This window comes from Pygoscelis adeliae, unplaced genomic scaffold (genome assembly GCF_000699105.1).
Source record: "Pygoscelis adeliae isolate BGI_AS28 unplaced genomic scaffold, ASM69910v1 Scaffold156, whole genome shotgun sequence".
NCBI classification, from domain to species: Eukaryota; Metazoa; Chordata; class Aves; order Sphenisciformes; family Spheniscidae; genus Pygoscelis; species Pygoscelis adeliae.
Genome location: NW_008825016.1, coordinates 318,186 through 333,861, shown reverse-complemented (window position 1 = coordinate 333,861; position 15,676 = coordinate 318,186). Strand labels below are relative to the sequence as shown.

The 15,676-nt window shown below is 39.6% G+C and overlaps 1 protein-coding gene across 1 annotated transcript; it reads right to left on the bottom strand.

The window, feature by feature from the left end:
* Positions 1 to 2,192: 2,192 nt before the first annotated feature.
* On the bottom strand, positions 2,193 to 14,903 carry CNOT11 (CCR4-NOT transcription complex, subunit 11). Its single transcript, XM_009326285.1, has 7 exons — positions 14,885 to 14,903; positions 14,516 to 14,680; positions 10,072 to 10,224; positions 9,295 to 9,497; positions 8,332 to 8,534; positions 5,239 to 5,335; positions 2,193 to 2,548 (listed from the first exon to the last, which is right to left on the bottom strand). Exons 1-7 carry the CDS (start codon positions 14,901 to 14,903, stop codon positions 2,351 to 2,353), a joined length of 1,038 nt encoding a protein of 345 aa, XP_009324560.1. The 3' UTR covers positions 2,193 to 2,350.
* Positions 14,904 to 15,676: the final 773 nt, after the last annotated feature.

Below are 15,676 nucleotides of genomic sequence, written 5' to 3'. Positions count from 1 at the left end.
AGACAAAACAGACTTGATGAAGATTAAATTTAATTTACTGCCATTTAAAAATCGAGTAGGATAGTGAGAAACAAGGAGAAAACTAAAACCACCTTTCTTTCCCCCTGGTCTTCCTAGGCTCACCTTTACTGCTTCGCTCCTGACTCTTCTACCTTTCCCTTCCCTGTGAGTGGTGGTGGGGGGCTGGGGAAGGAAGGTTGTGGTCAGTGTGTAACATTTGGTCTCTGCTGTTCCTTCCTTGCACTGTTTCCCCGCTCCAGTGTGGGGTCCCTCCCATGGCCTGCAGTTCTTGAAGAACTGCTCCAGTGTGGATCTTCTCTGTGGGGTACCTGGAGTTACTAGCTAGCCCTGGCTGAGGGGCTCACCTGTGCCATGGTTGAGTCTGACACAGGGCAGCCCTGGCCTCTCCTCACAGAGGCTACCCTGCAGTCCTGTCCCCCCCTGACTACCACAACCTTGCCATGTAAACCCAACACGCTAGGGAACGTGGGAAACTTCCCTCCTAAAAAGCAAACGTGGAAGCGTACAGCAAATTCAGTAACAGGTTTGAATGTTTTCATCAATGCACAGGGCTCTGAAATTAATGGGCTGTGCCTATTTCCCAAGTATAGAAATATATTACAGAAATGCCTGTGATAAAAAATCATGATGGTTTCTTAATGTTTGATAATTTTTTTAGTTACAGGACAAACCCAGGGATTGGGAATTTAGGTATGTCAGTCCAACTCAAGCAAATACTGTGAAGAGTAAGAACAGCTAGGCTTTTGCTGTAACACCATAGTAGCAACCTACTTTTTTTTTTTTGCAAGGCTTAAATTTTTTTAAAGTAATTCTGTAAATCATAAGGTAATTGCAATGCCTTGAAGCAGTAGTAATCAGTTTTCTGATGGAGCGTATTACTTTGTTTGGAACTTAGTACTACAGCTTATAACAAAAGCCTAAAATCTATATAAAGTGGTTTTTTGACCATGTTTTTGAAGAGGGGTACTAGTATATAGAAGATAGTCAAATTGTACTTCAACTTTAGCGGATGTAAAGCATTAAGGTACAAATTTGGTGCACAAGCTAGGTTAACTGTTGCTGCTAACAATGACTATAGCAAATGTCTTAGGGTTTAGAAGGAATGTCTAGAATTGGAAAAGGCCTTAAATAAATGCTACTTTAGTTGGCCTAATACATCTTAACTCTGGGAAGCTATACAAGTCTAACCCCTAATGACTGGAGAACGCTTCTCACAGGACTTCTTACCAGAAGATTATGCTGTGTGAGGATGGGATTTTTCAATCCAAGCAATTTAGCAACTTAAATTACTTGGAAAGAGAAACCTAAAAGACAGTCTTGACCTTGTATTATTGATCTTGCACTTCATAAAAATTTGAGAAGCAGATGCAGATTTAAAACAGCTTTCATTTATCAAGCAGCATTAAATTAGAATTAGCTAGCTTTTCAATTTCTTTTCCTTTTCATGAAAATAACAGCAGCTATTCTATCTGCTTAAAATAATACTTTAGCAGACTCCTTCCCCAGTTTCCCCATCACCTGATATCTAACACCTGAATGGTACACTGACTATATGCTTTAGAAGGAAGAGGCTATTTTAATTTTGGTAGCCACAGAGCAATTGCCAATGCAAGTTTTGAAGTGAGAAAAGGCTCATGACTTGAGATTTTCATGGATGAAATGGGATCATCTTTCTCTGGGAAACATTCTTACAAGCATGAAATAGGTGTGGTACTTCAACTACTGATGGTATGAGGCCAGTATTCTAGAAAAATTCAGTGATCTTGAGAAGAGAAAGTACTGCTCTGAGCCTACAGCATCCAACGCTTCATTTCTGCCATGTGAAGATAAGCCTTTAGCTTTTTCTAGACATCAAGACAGACTTTCAATTACTCAACAAAACCAGCATGCATCATTATAAGTTGTATCCAGCTTCTAGAAGGTCTTACACAGTGAAAAAAGGGCAAACAGGAACTGAAGTTACTTACTTTGATACAAGTTGACTTTTGGACACAAGGACAGCAAGTGCCAGATTAATACTTAAATTTGCTATGAAATGGCAAGTATCATTGACATCCCCTCTGGAATTAGAGCCTGTAGTTCAGGATATGCAAATGACATACAGAGCTTAACCCATAGTCAAAAATAGCATAAGTGTGAGGCCTAACACATTTCACAAACTCAAGCATGTGTATCAGAAAAAGCATTATTTATTGTTTAAATGCATAAAATGCTATTTATAGTGTATTACATCATTAATCCAGTGATTTAAGTTTAAAATATACAAGTAATTGGTATAGAACACTGGCAGGGTTCAATTTTTTTTTTTTTTGCCAGTGACACAGTGGTTTCATTTTGATGTTTTTGTCTCTGATGGATTTTCCCCGGTGTCTAGTGTCTTCAGCAATCTGAAAAGGCCAGCTGCTTCTCGTATCCGACTGAACTCAATACAGAATGCTTGCACTTCTATAAACAAGTCCTGTACATTAATAATTTTGTTTCGGATTAAAGACTGAAGAAAGACACAAACGAGACGTACCAGGCGGTTCTGAAACAGAAGAGATACGTTTCATAATCCAAATAAATGTTCGCAACCAAGTCACAGTTAAAGGACTGTTGGCCCTCAGCAGCACAACTGAGGCTACCAGGAGCAATTTAGCTTCAGCAGTAGTCTTGTTCCCAAGCTTTGTACCTGCTGCCCCTACTTTTCTACCTCCCATACTGCTACTGTATTTTAAGAAACGGACTCCTCTGCTGTATAGTACTTCCAGATATGGGAGCTTCCTCAAGACTAATCCCACGCACCAGTGAAGCACCAGATCTACCTATGCACTGTACTTAGTTTCTTTATTATGCCATCTCTGAATAAAGTCAGAAGGGGTCATAGACCAAGATGATTTCATCACTAGGGTCACCCCTCTTGCTTAGTCTTATTTTCTACAATAACACCATAAAGAAAAATGAACAAGCTTCACCTCTCAAAATTCCCCAGTCACCACATGATTAAGGCACTCCAGCTGGGAAGTGACAGCAGCAGAACTGATCCCAAACTTGCTCTGTGGGAAGTGCTCTATTGCTGAATTAGCACATGACCCTCTTGCTCTGTCTTAGAAGGAAAGAAAGACAATACCAGGGACACCTAATCCAAGAAGACACTTCCGAGCTCGTGGCTGTGAGCTGTGATTTTCCACCTGCTCCAGTGAAAAGATGGGATCTCAGAAGTGTTTCTCCTTCCTAAGGGCTGCTTGGAAAACACCTTGTAGAGCACGCTGGGAGTTGGGAGGTGGAGACCTAGGAACTGGCACCTACAATTTGTCATACACCGATCCAGTCACTAACCGTCTGCTTTATACAGAGTACATGTGTCCTCAAGGACAAAAGCAGATCTTTCTTACTTTATCATTAAAGTGGTCTCATAGTTCACGTTGTGAGAAAGAGTTGAACCCAAACCTTGCTCTAAAAGCAACTATATACATGAACAATGTTTATCAGACAGAACTGAGGGGACTGTCTGATAGATATTAAGTGTCCAAAGTATTTTAGATTATGACACTGAAAATAAATTGCCAACTATTTTTACAGGAACTGAGCTTACTACTGCAAAATTTGCTACCTATACCAAGAGAATTCAGAAACTGAACAAGGTATTATTTCCTTCACTGCAATCAAAAGGCATCACGTTTTCTCTGCAACACAAATTAAGTTACAAGAGTAATAACCGAGGAACATGAAACTCAGAATAAAAGTACAAATGCAAGATGCTGGCTGGCTCCCAATCTCTGAGGATCATGCCTCTTTCACTTCCAATAGGAGTGTTTTTGTACCATGCTTTTCAAACAAAACATCTTGTGTCTCAGTTGCTGTGAGGCCTCATACACAGTATTAACAAATGTTAGATCTCACAAGCTTCGCATGCTACTTGGTGATCAGTATGTGTTCCTTGACCCTCTGTTCTTTTTTGTCCCCTGTGTGCCTGAAGCACAGCTGCTACATGCTCTCAGCAGCCCCTTTGAGCACAGTGTCCCACTCTGTGGTCATATTCTCAGCTGCAGCCCAGGTCTGCTGCTATTTTCCTATTCTGCTACCAAACGTAATAGGCACAGCTATTCAGCAGGTCACAGATCAAGCCACCCATGTGTATCTGGCAGAGTCCCAAAGCAGAGAAGCATCAGCAGCCACCAAAAGCTAACAAATGGTTAGCCATCATCTGGAAGGGTACTGAGAACAAGACAGAGGGGTTTCTGCTGCTATCTAAACCCACGCTGCACCCATATCCTGCATACTGCACGTAATTTTCGTCTCTGCAGCTTAAGGATATAATAGAGCTAGAGAAGGACACCAAAAAAGCATAAGGGAAAGGAACAGCTGCCTTTGTTGCAAGGGACTAAAGAGGTTGCAGTCCTTCAGTATTGAGAGGAAAAAGCCGAGGCAGGACTTGGTCAAGATTCACAAAGCCTCGGGTAAACTGAACATGGAACTGTTTTTCACCAATGACGTATCCAAGAAAACAAGTTCTACTGGGCACTTGGTGAAACCAACAGATCAGTTTAGGATAGAAGGAAGTACCTCGCACAGCATGTAGAGAACCTTGTGTGCCAAAGGTGTGGAAATCTCCCCAGGGTTAAAGATCCTTGAAGTGACTACAACGTGCATGCTGGTACTGAGGAAGTATGACAGGCTTGGGAAGCAGAGAGTATGGTGTTAGGAAGACAGAAAACAGAAGGTTTTTAGGTCTTTGAGGAGATCCGCAAGCTGTTGTAGGTCAGTAATGGTCATGATTGAAGGGCAAGACTTCCATGCGAGTTTTGTAACATCACCTCAAAGGTCTGGGAGTGGTGGGCACACTCGTACAGAAAAGAAACTTGAAGCTTAAAACTAAGGAGAAGGCAAACAACTAATACTGGGGGTGAAGAAGAGGCACACTGAGTGACGGGTAAGCCTTCTGCATGTAAGGACCTCAGTCACATAAAACTGCAGTTTTGCCAGGGAGAAGTGTATTATGTCTACAGAAAAACAGGGAACAGTAATTACCTGTGAAGCCTCGTAAAAAGGTGAAGAAACATCTGTTAAACACTATAAAGAACTGCATAGTGTGTTGGGAAAAAAAAAAGTGCCTTTGAAATAAAGAAGCAGTAAGATAGAATAACTTAATGCTATCAGCCTTATAAAATCTCGGCACGTATTACACAAAGCAATATGTGGGACCCTTTTTCCTAACGAATTTAGTGAAGTACTCACCTGCATATATTTGTCTTTAATCTGTTCACAGGTGGAGATACAATTGGAGATATAAAGATGAATAAATTCAGGCGGGAGATCAACTGCAGTAGTAAGCCTGTCCAAATTAAAAATATCCAGTGGTTTATGAAGCCATAAATCTAGTGATTCCATTGCAAAACGGAGGAGTTAGACCTGTGATATTAGTTTATTCCCAGTCATGTCATACAGAGCTGATTTCTGACAGCTTCCACAGACATATTTCTAATCACTTAAATTTGTTCATTAAGAGTCCAAAACCTTTTTTTTTTAAACTCTGACACGGTACAGAAGCTGAGTTAGATTGGTTTCTAGTATATTTGACACACCTACAAACATTTGCTATATATTACACAAATGAGTCGATGGTACTAGTTTCCAATTTGTGATGAAGTCCCCAAGCTGCCTAAGTACCAAGATTCTTCTGCAATAAGCACTACAATACAGTTTTGCTTATTCATATTTGAATTTTAGGTACTGAATCTAGATGCTGCACTCCTTCCTTAAGTATACAACCAGAGTAACTCCTTTGTTACGGCAAAAGATGAGTTTCCTTGGTTCCTTCAGATCCACATTTTAGTCCTAGGAACTGAAACAATATGAATATCTACAGCTCAAATAAAAGAGACCCTGACTAGATGAAAATGTTAACTAAATTAATGACGCACGATAATCTCAGAAGCTCCTTACTACAGAAGAATTGGAGAACTATGGCATCAAAGAATGGTACTGGTGTATTTTAAGGGCTAACAGCAAAGCACACCTATTTGTGGTTTAATAATACTGACTACTAAAGTATTTGAGCTGCCACTGTTTCTTAACTAATAAAGCAATACAGCTCTCAAGATAACAACATACATACACTAAATGTAGAACTGCCATAAAGTTACAACAGAATTTGACCAAAGGAACTCTAATCACAGTCCTATCTCAAGTAGTGAAGGGGGGGCAATAGGGAAAACAGTGCATGTTTTAGACATTTCAGTTTAAAGTTGTTGTCTTATTTCACTTAAAAAAAATCGGTGTCTCCCTGTTTGCACTGACAGTCATTTTGAAGTTTGAGAGTTGTTGTTCCTATGGTAGTTACGCTGTGGCAGAATCAGCATGCCTGGCTGGTGGTGTAGCTATCCTGGACAGGAGTAAAAGCTCTTTCCTTACCACTATTTCTCCACGTTGTGATCATTAGCCCAACTTCAGGGCAGTAACTGCTGTCAGTCTGCACCAGTAGGGAGGGATTTATTTCAGAAACGTTTCTTTCCTCAAATGATAACTTAAGGTGCGATTCAACTCTGCTGCAAAGAGACTGCTGAACAAGGCTGATTTGGTAGTTTACATTCAGTAATTGCCAAGAAATAGAAGAAAGTAAGTGGGAGAGATGGACTTTTGTAGTTTGTGGGGATTAGCTGTCTGAGAAGTTTTCCCACTGAAAGGGCGAGCATTCTGTGAAGAAAATGGGTTGTACCTATATGCAGGAGTTATTCCCAATGAAGACAGGGCATGAACGTAAAGCAGGATGGCTATTTAACAATGCCACCTTTTGTTCACTTACGCCACATCAGGAATGCAAGTTGCGTTTAAGCAGATTAGCTGTGTGGCATTAACTTTTTGTGGAGGATTCTCACAATAACTGCTCTTTGTCCCACTGTAGTCTTCTGTCTTTCACACAAGCATACCTCAAGAATGATCAAAATGAACATTTCCAGATGTCCTAATAAAACACAGCTGCCACCTCACTTGAAAGAGAAGACAGAAGCTAGAGATGAGGCTAATTTTTAAGATATGAGAAAAGAACGTGAATTATTCATCAGGAACGACTGGATTGTGACCCCTTAGAGGGAGAGACAGTCACTACAGTGACAAAACCATACACATCCAGTAACTGGTCATTTTGCAAGTCAGTAAGTAAACGTGCAGCTTCCTGGGACATAGGACATGTACTTGCTAGTGAAATTTATATATTAACCAGGAACCTGATATCTGAATAAAACTTTAGGCATACTGTAGATTGCAGTGACAGACACCCTTAAGCGATAACCATTTTAAATACTGTTTTGAGCTGAACGTATCAAACAGCTTGATATAATGATTTTTCTAGTAATTATCAACTCCAGTTGAAGTTATCCACAACAGAATATGTATTTCCCCATTCTTTTCAAAGTAGAAATGCTTTGCTAATATTAAAGAGTAACACAGTGTTTTCTTTGAATGAGCCTCTAAATTTGTGGAGCAGGGACTGAAAGATTAACTAGCATAGCACCTGTGCAAGAAATGTGCTTTTTACCATACCTAATATGGTAAAATATGGCATGTTATAAATAATTAATATAAAATTATATTAATTTTAATTAAAACAAAATATTTAATTATTATATAAAATTATAAAGAATTAATATGAAAGTGTAATATATATGCCTCCACCATCACATCTTTCTGCTGGGAAATTGTGGAGTTTTTTCCTGTTAAGTTGCAGTTTTGCTACTGCTAATAGGAAGCTGAAAACATTACAGTAATATTTTAAAATAGCACTGCTGTAAAAAGGAACTTAAAAATTGGCAGCGTTCTCTGAACTTAGCACTGAAGATGTTCGAGAGGTTCAATTCTTTATTACCAACCCACAGCTAGCTTTACAAACTTAGTCTGGACTAAAATAAGAGGGTTTTTTTCCTTAACTACAGGCACCATCAATAAGGAACTACACAAAAAGCAAGTAAAGCCTTTATGAAAGAAACAGACTTAAACAGTCCAGTAGTTGTAGAAAGCAACAAATCCACAGCACTCTCTTCCTCTGCAAGATTAATCAGAGCACAGTAAGTCTTATTATTAAAAGAGTATTAAAAAAAAAAAGAAACACACAACACAAACAGCACAAAGAAATTGAAAAGGGAATGATAGTTTTGATACTCTTTTCCTTCACTGTAATCTGACTAGTCGTTTCTTCAATTCCTATTACTTTTGGTAGTCTTTGGAATGCACCCACATACAGCCCTGTGGCTAGCCCCACAATCACTTAATAACTGTTCAGTTATTTATTTTACATACTTAAGGAAACCTTCTTAGATTTGAGATAGTACTCACCGATTTACAACTTCCATTGAATGCAAGGACATGTCCATATTGACCAAGACAGAAAAATACTCTGTTATCTGACTAGACTGCATCAGTTTCAGCAACATTTCTATAGCTACTAAAGGATTGTTTTCAACCAGGTCTGGCAATTTGGCAGGAGTGAGACCAATATGGTAAACAAGCTTGGGGTCCTTTTCCAATTCTCCAAGGAGCTGTAAAGAAAAGACAAGACTCAGGGTTTTTGTTTTTTCTTAACTTCACATTACTGCTTGAAGAAACTGCTATAATACATCTAAGCTACAGGAGAATGACAACCCTTTAGTATTTAGGCATCTCCATTGAAAGACACTGGAGGTATACTTTTGAATTTCCATGTAAAGGCAACTGTGCCCATAAAACCTTTAATAAAGCATTTAGTAGTCTTTCATCAGTGGGTGGCAAGGAAGGAAAAAAAAAACAACATGAAAAGTTTCAGCCTTCTTTAGTTTCCCATCCAGTACAAACAAACCTCAATTTCGAGTTCACTGTTGTCAGAAAAAGTTCTGCAAATAAAGGATATTTTATAGTGCTAGCATAGTGATTATCAAAAAAAGCACACTGAAATCAGGGGTAATACTATCAAATTGGGGGTGGGGGTAGAAATCGGTGTTGGCATTTCTGAAATAATTACTTATCAAAAGCTTCCACAGAAGCACGAACAACTTTGTTGTAAGGAGATTTTTCCATGCAGAAAAATATTGGTGCCACTTATTGATCAACTGTAACTATGTCCAGTCAATGCTATGAAATTTAAAGATTTCTCCCTTATTCATACAAACCCAAAGTCCAAACTCTTGGGTTTTTACAATTTAAAGTCCTTGGAGTTTCCTGAATCCAAACACTGATCAATTAAAGCGATCCAAGTTTTCTAAAATACATGAGTTAACAGCTTGTTAGAAAATCATTTTAGACAGAAAAGTGCATGATACTTACCTGTGTTTGCTGTGGGGAAGTCAAGGGACTTTTAAAAGCTTTTGCCATGATTCTTTTTATCTCGACTCCAGTGCTGTTCTTAACACACATTGACTTATCCCACTGAATTGTGTGATCTGGCTCTATTGGATTTAACCATGCCAATTCGTCTTCACATATATGGAGTGGAGGCGGTGGTCGAATAAACTCTGGTCGAAAGTGACCTAAAATGGCAACAATGTGAAACGTTTCTTAAGCTTCAGGTATTCAGTTTTACATCAGTACAAAAAGGAGACAGCAAAGCCCCCATTTCTTCAAGCTATTATAACACTGAGAACAGCATTACGATCTTATTTGCCTCCCAGAAAAACATTCATTTCTGATTTTTAGTGATGCTGTTACATCAGCCTGGTTTTCCTCTTGATTCAGATCACTAAGTTACTGATTCTACAGTCTTTTTTCCTTCCACAGTAACTGCTTCCTTGGAAGGTGTTACAGTCAATGCAGATCTTAGTGTAGGGGACTAAGATCTGAAGGGCATCAGAGCCAGCGTTTTAGCCAACAGAGAACACGGGTAACAGCTTGAAGACAGACTCCAGATTTTTAAAAGACTGGAAATGTGAACACCATGGAGTCTGACCTGGAGACAGCCTGATACAGTTTTGTACTGTTTCATTCATCTTCATTCCCATTTCATACCTTGAAAATACTTCTGAATTACATTACATTTCATGTAGAGAAGTGTAACAACATAGCATGTCATGAGTTACAGAAACAAAGATGTGTAAATGCACATACTCTCTATAGGAGGTTTTGGTCCACTCACTAAGGCTTCCGTGATCTGGGAGGCAACGGAGCTGTCAAAACCAGAGTTGGAAGAATCTGGGTCAGGATCGCTGAGAATGCTGGGGAAGCTGGCCTTGCTCTGTGTTGGCAACTCGGACTGACGTTCTGAAAGAATAATATTAAAGCATAAAATTGAAACAGAGGTGCCTGGAATACTAAAAGTAGTGAGAAACAATCAGCTTTAGAGAAGCGCTAGCTTAAAAAAAAAAACAGATAACACCAACATGACATTTAGTACCGTTAGGTGGCTAGTACTCAGAGGGCCAGCTGACAGGCGAGAGACAGAGGCATGCAGCAAGGACAAAGAAGAAATAGAAGTGAATCTGTAACATAGTCTTAACTTCAGAAAAGGTAAGTAACTGACGTAATCTGCATCTAAAAAGCACATTAGTAGATTCACATGGTAGTCCTGAAAGAGTTCACATGCTATACCTAGTTTTGCAATCACTTCTTCTCAGAGCAGGGAAGTGAAAAATCTACGCAGATACACTTACAGACTCCGCAACAATAATGGTCATACTAGACCTGAAGTCAGCTATTCAAATTTATCCAACACATTTCAGTGGCATTGTGTAAGCTACTTCCGCCTTCGCTGTCAAGCTACAGCAAGTGCTTGTGTGGAAAAAGATAGAGTTTAATTGTTACGTGATTCTACATACATCGTCATTAAAGCAAACCTGAGAGGAGCTGAAACTGTCCCTTTAAAGGCCAAATTACAGAACATAAACAAGTTAGATAAAAGTAATATTAAGTTTAGTATATACAGCTGAAGACTTGAAGAAACTGGCCAAAAAGAAACTATGGGGCTCAATACTTGCATTGTCAGATTTTCAGGTGGTGTTCTGTCACGATCTATCACTTTCCTGTATCTGAAGACTTAATGGCTGATCTTCTATATTCTCTGTGCTATTTTGAGAGATCATGTTTTCCATGGCTTTGGCAAAAAAAACCCACAACAAAACCCAACAGACAAAAACCAGAAAAAACTCACTACAGACCACCACCTGACACTCCTTCCCCCCCACCCCCCTTAACAGAGAACATTAAGCAGCACATTAAGCCTGAAGTAATCTGAAGTCCAAAATTGTTGGTATCACACAAGGAATCCCTTGGAAAAGTTCCACGTGAAACTAAACACTGCTTCTTTTCCTGACTAATGAAGTGTAGTGCTGTCATATTTAGCGTACTGTCCCTATCACTTCTAAGCGAAGTGTGCTTGCTCCTTTTTGTGCAGCCACGTTGACCCTTCCCAGCTTCCCATGCACATGAACTCTTTCATATGACTCCAACCAAATCCACGAGAGACGCTGGAACTGTGAGTGACAAAAGGATCATCAAAACAAAGCACTACCCATTGCTAAGTTCTTTTTTGGCTTTCTGTCCTACTTTATCCAATTATTTCAGATCATGCAAACATTTGCGTATATGCTCGCTGAAACAGCACAGCAGGGTATGTTTTTCTGTTAAAGGCAACAACCAGCATACTTCTCAGTTATTTTCAAAAAACAAAGTCTAAATGAGCTCGTTTATAAAACATGTCTTCTACTTTATAAACTGTTTCAAACTCCAGCTTGTGAGTACTTTCATTTAGCCACTGAACAGAAGGGTTGATTTAACAAATGAAGTTCTATGGAGAAAGAAAAAAAAAGAAAGAAGATATTGGGCATCTTTTTTCAGTCTTTTCATTTATAGTCTAGAACTTAAATCTATCAGTCGGTAAAAGTAAGTCACTAATTTGTTTGTATCCTCATAATCTCAGATGATTAATGATGCTTGATTAGAAATACAAAAGTTTAAGATACAGTCCTTCAATTCACTGATTTTAGAAGCCTCCATGAGCCCTTAGTTATATGCATTGAAGCTCAAAAGCTCACCCTCACTGCTTCAAGAATTAGGGCTGGATCAGCAGTTTCAGGTAAGCAGAAGCAAGAATTAGGACACGGTGATTTAACAGGAAAGAATATAGCATCTTGAATTTAGATGTTTAAATTAAAAAAATAATCTGGAAACAAACACTTAGGTTCCCTTATGGAGCTATGTTTTTTTTCTTTTTACAGGTAAAAATAAGCTTTCTTTGATTCTTAAAGGAAAGCTCTACAATGTATTACAAATTTAACTTTAATACAGGTCAATTACTCTTAGATCAAATAAGGGTTAGCAGACAAACAGTTATGAGCACTTTGGCAGAAGACCCATCCCTGCAACTAGGAGGAAGTGACACTTTTGATACAGTAACACACCAGATCAGCCAAACCAAATTATAGGGAGAAACCGAGGCTTGAATGAACTTCCTGTAGACCAAAGGGAGAAGAGAACAAAGCAAGTTTTAATACTCATTTCCAAGATGCTCTAGTCCAACATTCTACCTTTTTTGGAGGGGAGGAAACACTAAAAACAAAAAAAGAAAAACCAAAACTAGAAAACCCACCCTACAGCTGCAAATGAATTGTCACAATGAGCTTAAGTTCAGAAGACAAGCCAAGTATCTTTTTCCTCCCTTTACAAAAAAAGGATTAGGAGAGATACACTGATTGAAAAATATTTAATGCTTTCTAAATTTTTTAAGCTGATTTTGCAGGTATATTCTAAAGCAAGTCAAAATCATCCTGCCCTAAATAGCCCTGAATTCGTCTCAGTGACCACAATTTTGAAGGGCCACCAAGTCTTACAGCGGTTACGTTCTGTGAAATGTGGGGGGAAAGGGTGTAAAGGCAACACCTCAAACATTGTATCTAAGCACCATAATACAAGTATTTATGCACTGTCAGAAGCACAGCTTCATCCTGCGTCTTGAATCATAAGGAGAAATATACTGAAGACTTCTGGAAAACTCACATACCTTCCGAAACACGACAAATAGACAGTCAAGCAGCATCACAATACTAAAACGAGCAAAAGATTTATCTTCTAAGAAAGTGAATAGAAAGCAGACATTTATTCCAGGGAGCTAGAAGCCTGAGAAAGACAGCATGAAGCTTTTTCAGATGCAGCTTGTTTTGTTATGTAACTCATACAACTGCTCGTAAGCAATTAATTATGGATGTTTACTGTATTATGTAAATAATGATACAAGCACATCTTAAAGGGCTTAATTTTGCAAAGCCCCATTAATGACTTTGTACTGTACTTTTAAGCCACCAGTGTCTTCTATTTTAAAAAAGGACAAATCAAAAATGCACGGCCTAGAGTACCCATCCATACAACTACAGTTCTGAGGTTCTCTACCTGTTTCATTTTTAGTGAGAACAAACTGTTCAGAAGGCAAACACAGTACCAAGGGGAAAAACAAATAAAAGCCTATAAAAAACTCCAGGCTTCTTTAAGGCATCACATACGCCTTATGCTAAAAATCACAAGTTACCTGAGGTTTCACAAAATCTGAATGCACTGAAGTATTCTAGAGAACACACGCAGGATGAACTGAACAAGAACCAAAAGGGTTTGTCTCCCCCGCGACCCGGTATGTTAGGGTAATTCAACTTGCATTTTCAAAAGATCCCGCAGTCTGGAAATAGTAGCTAAGGAGGACACCAGAGGACATTTGTACACTGTGAACAAGGGACAGTATACCACAGCATAACAAGTCAATGTCAGATTCTACAGAAAAAATGACGATACCAAGATACAACTGCAGGACGGAGAAAGCCTCGTTAGTGCCTGACCTCAGAGCAGTAAACCACATTGTACAGATATAGAAGTGGGATGGTCAGGTTTCAAGCAAGCGGGTCCATTTGCACGTACCTAGGAAAAAACCACTATTTTTTGGTGTTCAAACTGGCTCCTTGTTCCCAACAATATTTTCTATTTCAGATTAGCTCCAGATGTGACTCATCAGTCAACGTGATCAGAACAATCATGTTCCTGCTCCTTTTCTCCTGTCAAAAGGATAAGCATCACATTGCTTTTCTTTTCAATCTAGTAAAAGTAGACCACCTTCCCACTCTTGAGCTAACGCTGTAAGATCTGACTTTATTTTATAAAACTGAAGATATAATTGTAATAGACAATTTGCCAGGTGTGTGACAGTTGTGCTTGTTCTCTCATACTAGAAATACCGCAAAGAGTGAAAAGGGATAAAAATACACCCAAAAAAATGGCCCCAAAAAACCCCCACAAAGCTTTAGATGAAAATCTCCCTATACTTGCAAAATGCTCTTATGTTTAAGGCAGTGACATACATGCTTAAAAAGCTGCTTGTTAAGTAGGATAAAACAGTTAAGGCGTAATCGCTGCTTGAAGTTTCTCTATGTGCTTGAACATGGGCTTGAAGACCCTAAAGCATAGTTCAGCCTTTTTCATATTTAAGATAGACAAGAGTGTTTCTCGGGTAACTCATAGCCACGTTACAATTAGCATTTCCATTCATAACTGAAGCTCAGCCACAAGTCTTCCTTACCTGCTAATGCCAGCTGAAGGCCACTTATATCCACTGACTGGGCCATGTTGCCCACATCCATTGAAGCAATCTGCCGAGGAGTCTTCTTGAAGAGTTCTCTAGGGGGGGCCAACATCAGTTGAGAAAGAAAGAATTTTTCTGGAGGAGTTATGGGAGGTAAGAAGCCTGTGGAGACACGATGAAAAACAATCCCCGATTTTAAAGGCAGTAGCATTAATGGCTTCCACATGCTTCACGTAGAACAAGCCAAAATAAAACACAGACTAATGTGTTACTTATGGCAAGCTCAGTGCAACTGAAGAGTCTTTGTGAGTACATACAAAACCGCTACCTAGTCAGCTCCTCAAGTGATGTAAAATACAGCATTACACTGATCGACATCGTGCATCTTGACATGCAACATCTGATGCTAAGTCAGTCACAGCGGTTTCTTCACGTGCTTTCTAATTTTGACAACTAGTGAGCTATTAAATACGACCAGACATTGCAACTCATGCTGTAGTATGAAAGTAAAAATTACTTATAGAATCATAGAATCATTAAGGTTGGAAGAGACCTCCAAGATCATCGAGTCCAACCGTCAACCCAACACCACCATGCCCACTAAACCGTGTCCCTAAGCGCCTCATCTACACGTCTTTTAAATACGTCCAGGGATGGGGACTCAACCACTTCCCTGGGCAGCCTGTTCCAATGTTTAACCACTCTTTCAGTAAAGACATTTTTCCTCACATCCAATCTAAACCTCCCCTGGCAAAACTTCAGGCCATTCCCTCTCATCCTATCGGCAGTTACTTGGGAGAAGAGACCAACATCCACCCCGCTACAACCTCCTTTCAGGGAGTTGTAGAGAGCAATGAGGTCTCCCCTCAGCCTCCTTTTCTCCAGGCTAAACAACCCCAGCTCCCTCAGCCGCTCCTCATAAGACTTGTGCTCCCGCTACAACCTCCTTTCAGGTAGTTGTAGAGAGCAATGAGGTCTCCCCTCAGCCTCCTTTTCTCCAGGCTAAACAACCCCAGCTCCCTCAGCCGCTCCTCATAAGGCTTGTTCTCCAGACCCCTCACCAGCCTCGTTGCCCTTCTCTGGACACGTTCCAACATCTCAACATCCTTCTTGTAGTGAGGGGCCCAAAACTGAACACAGTATTCGAGGTGCGGCCGC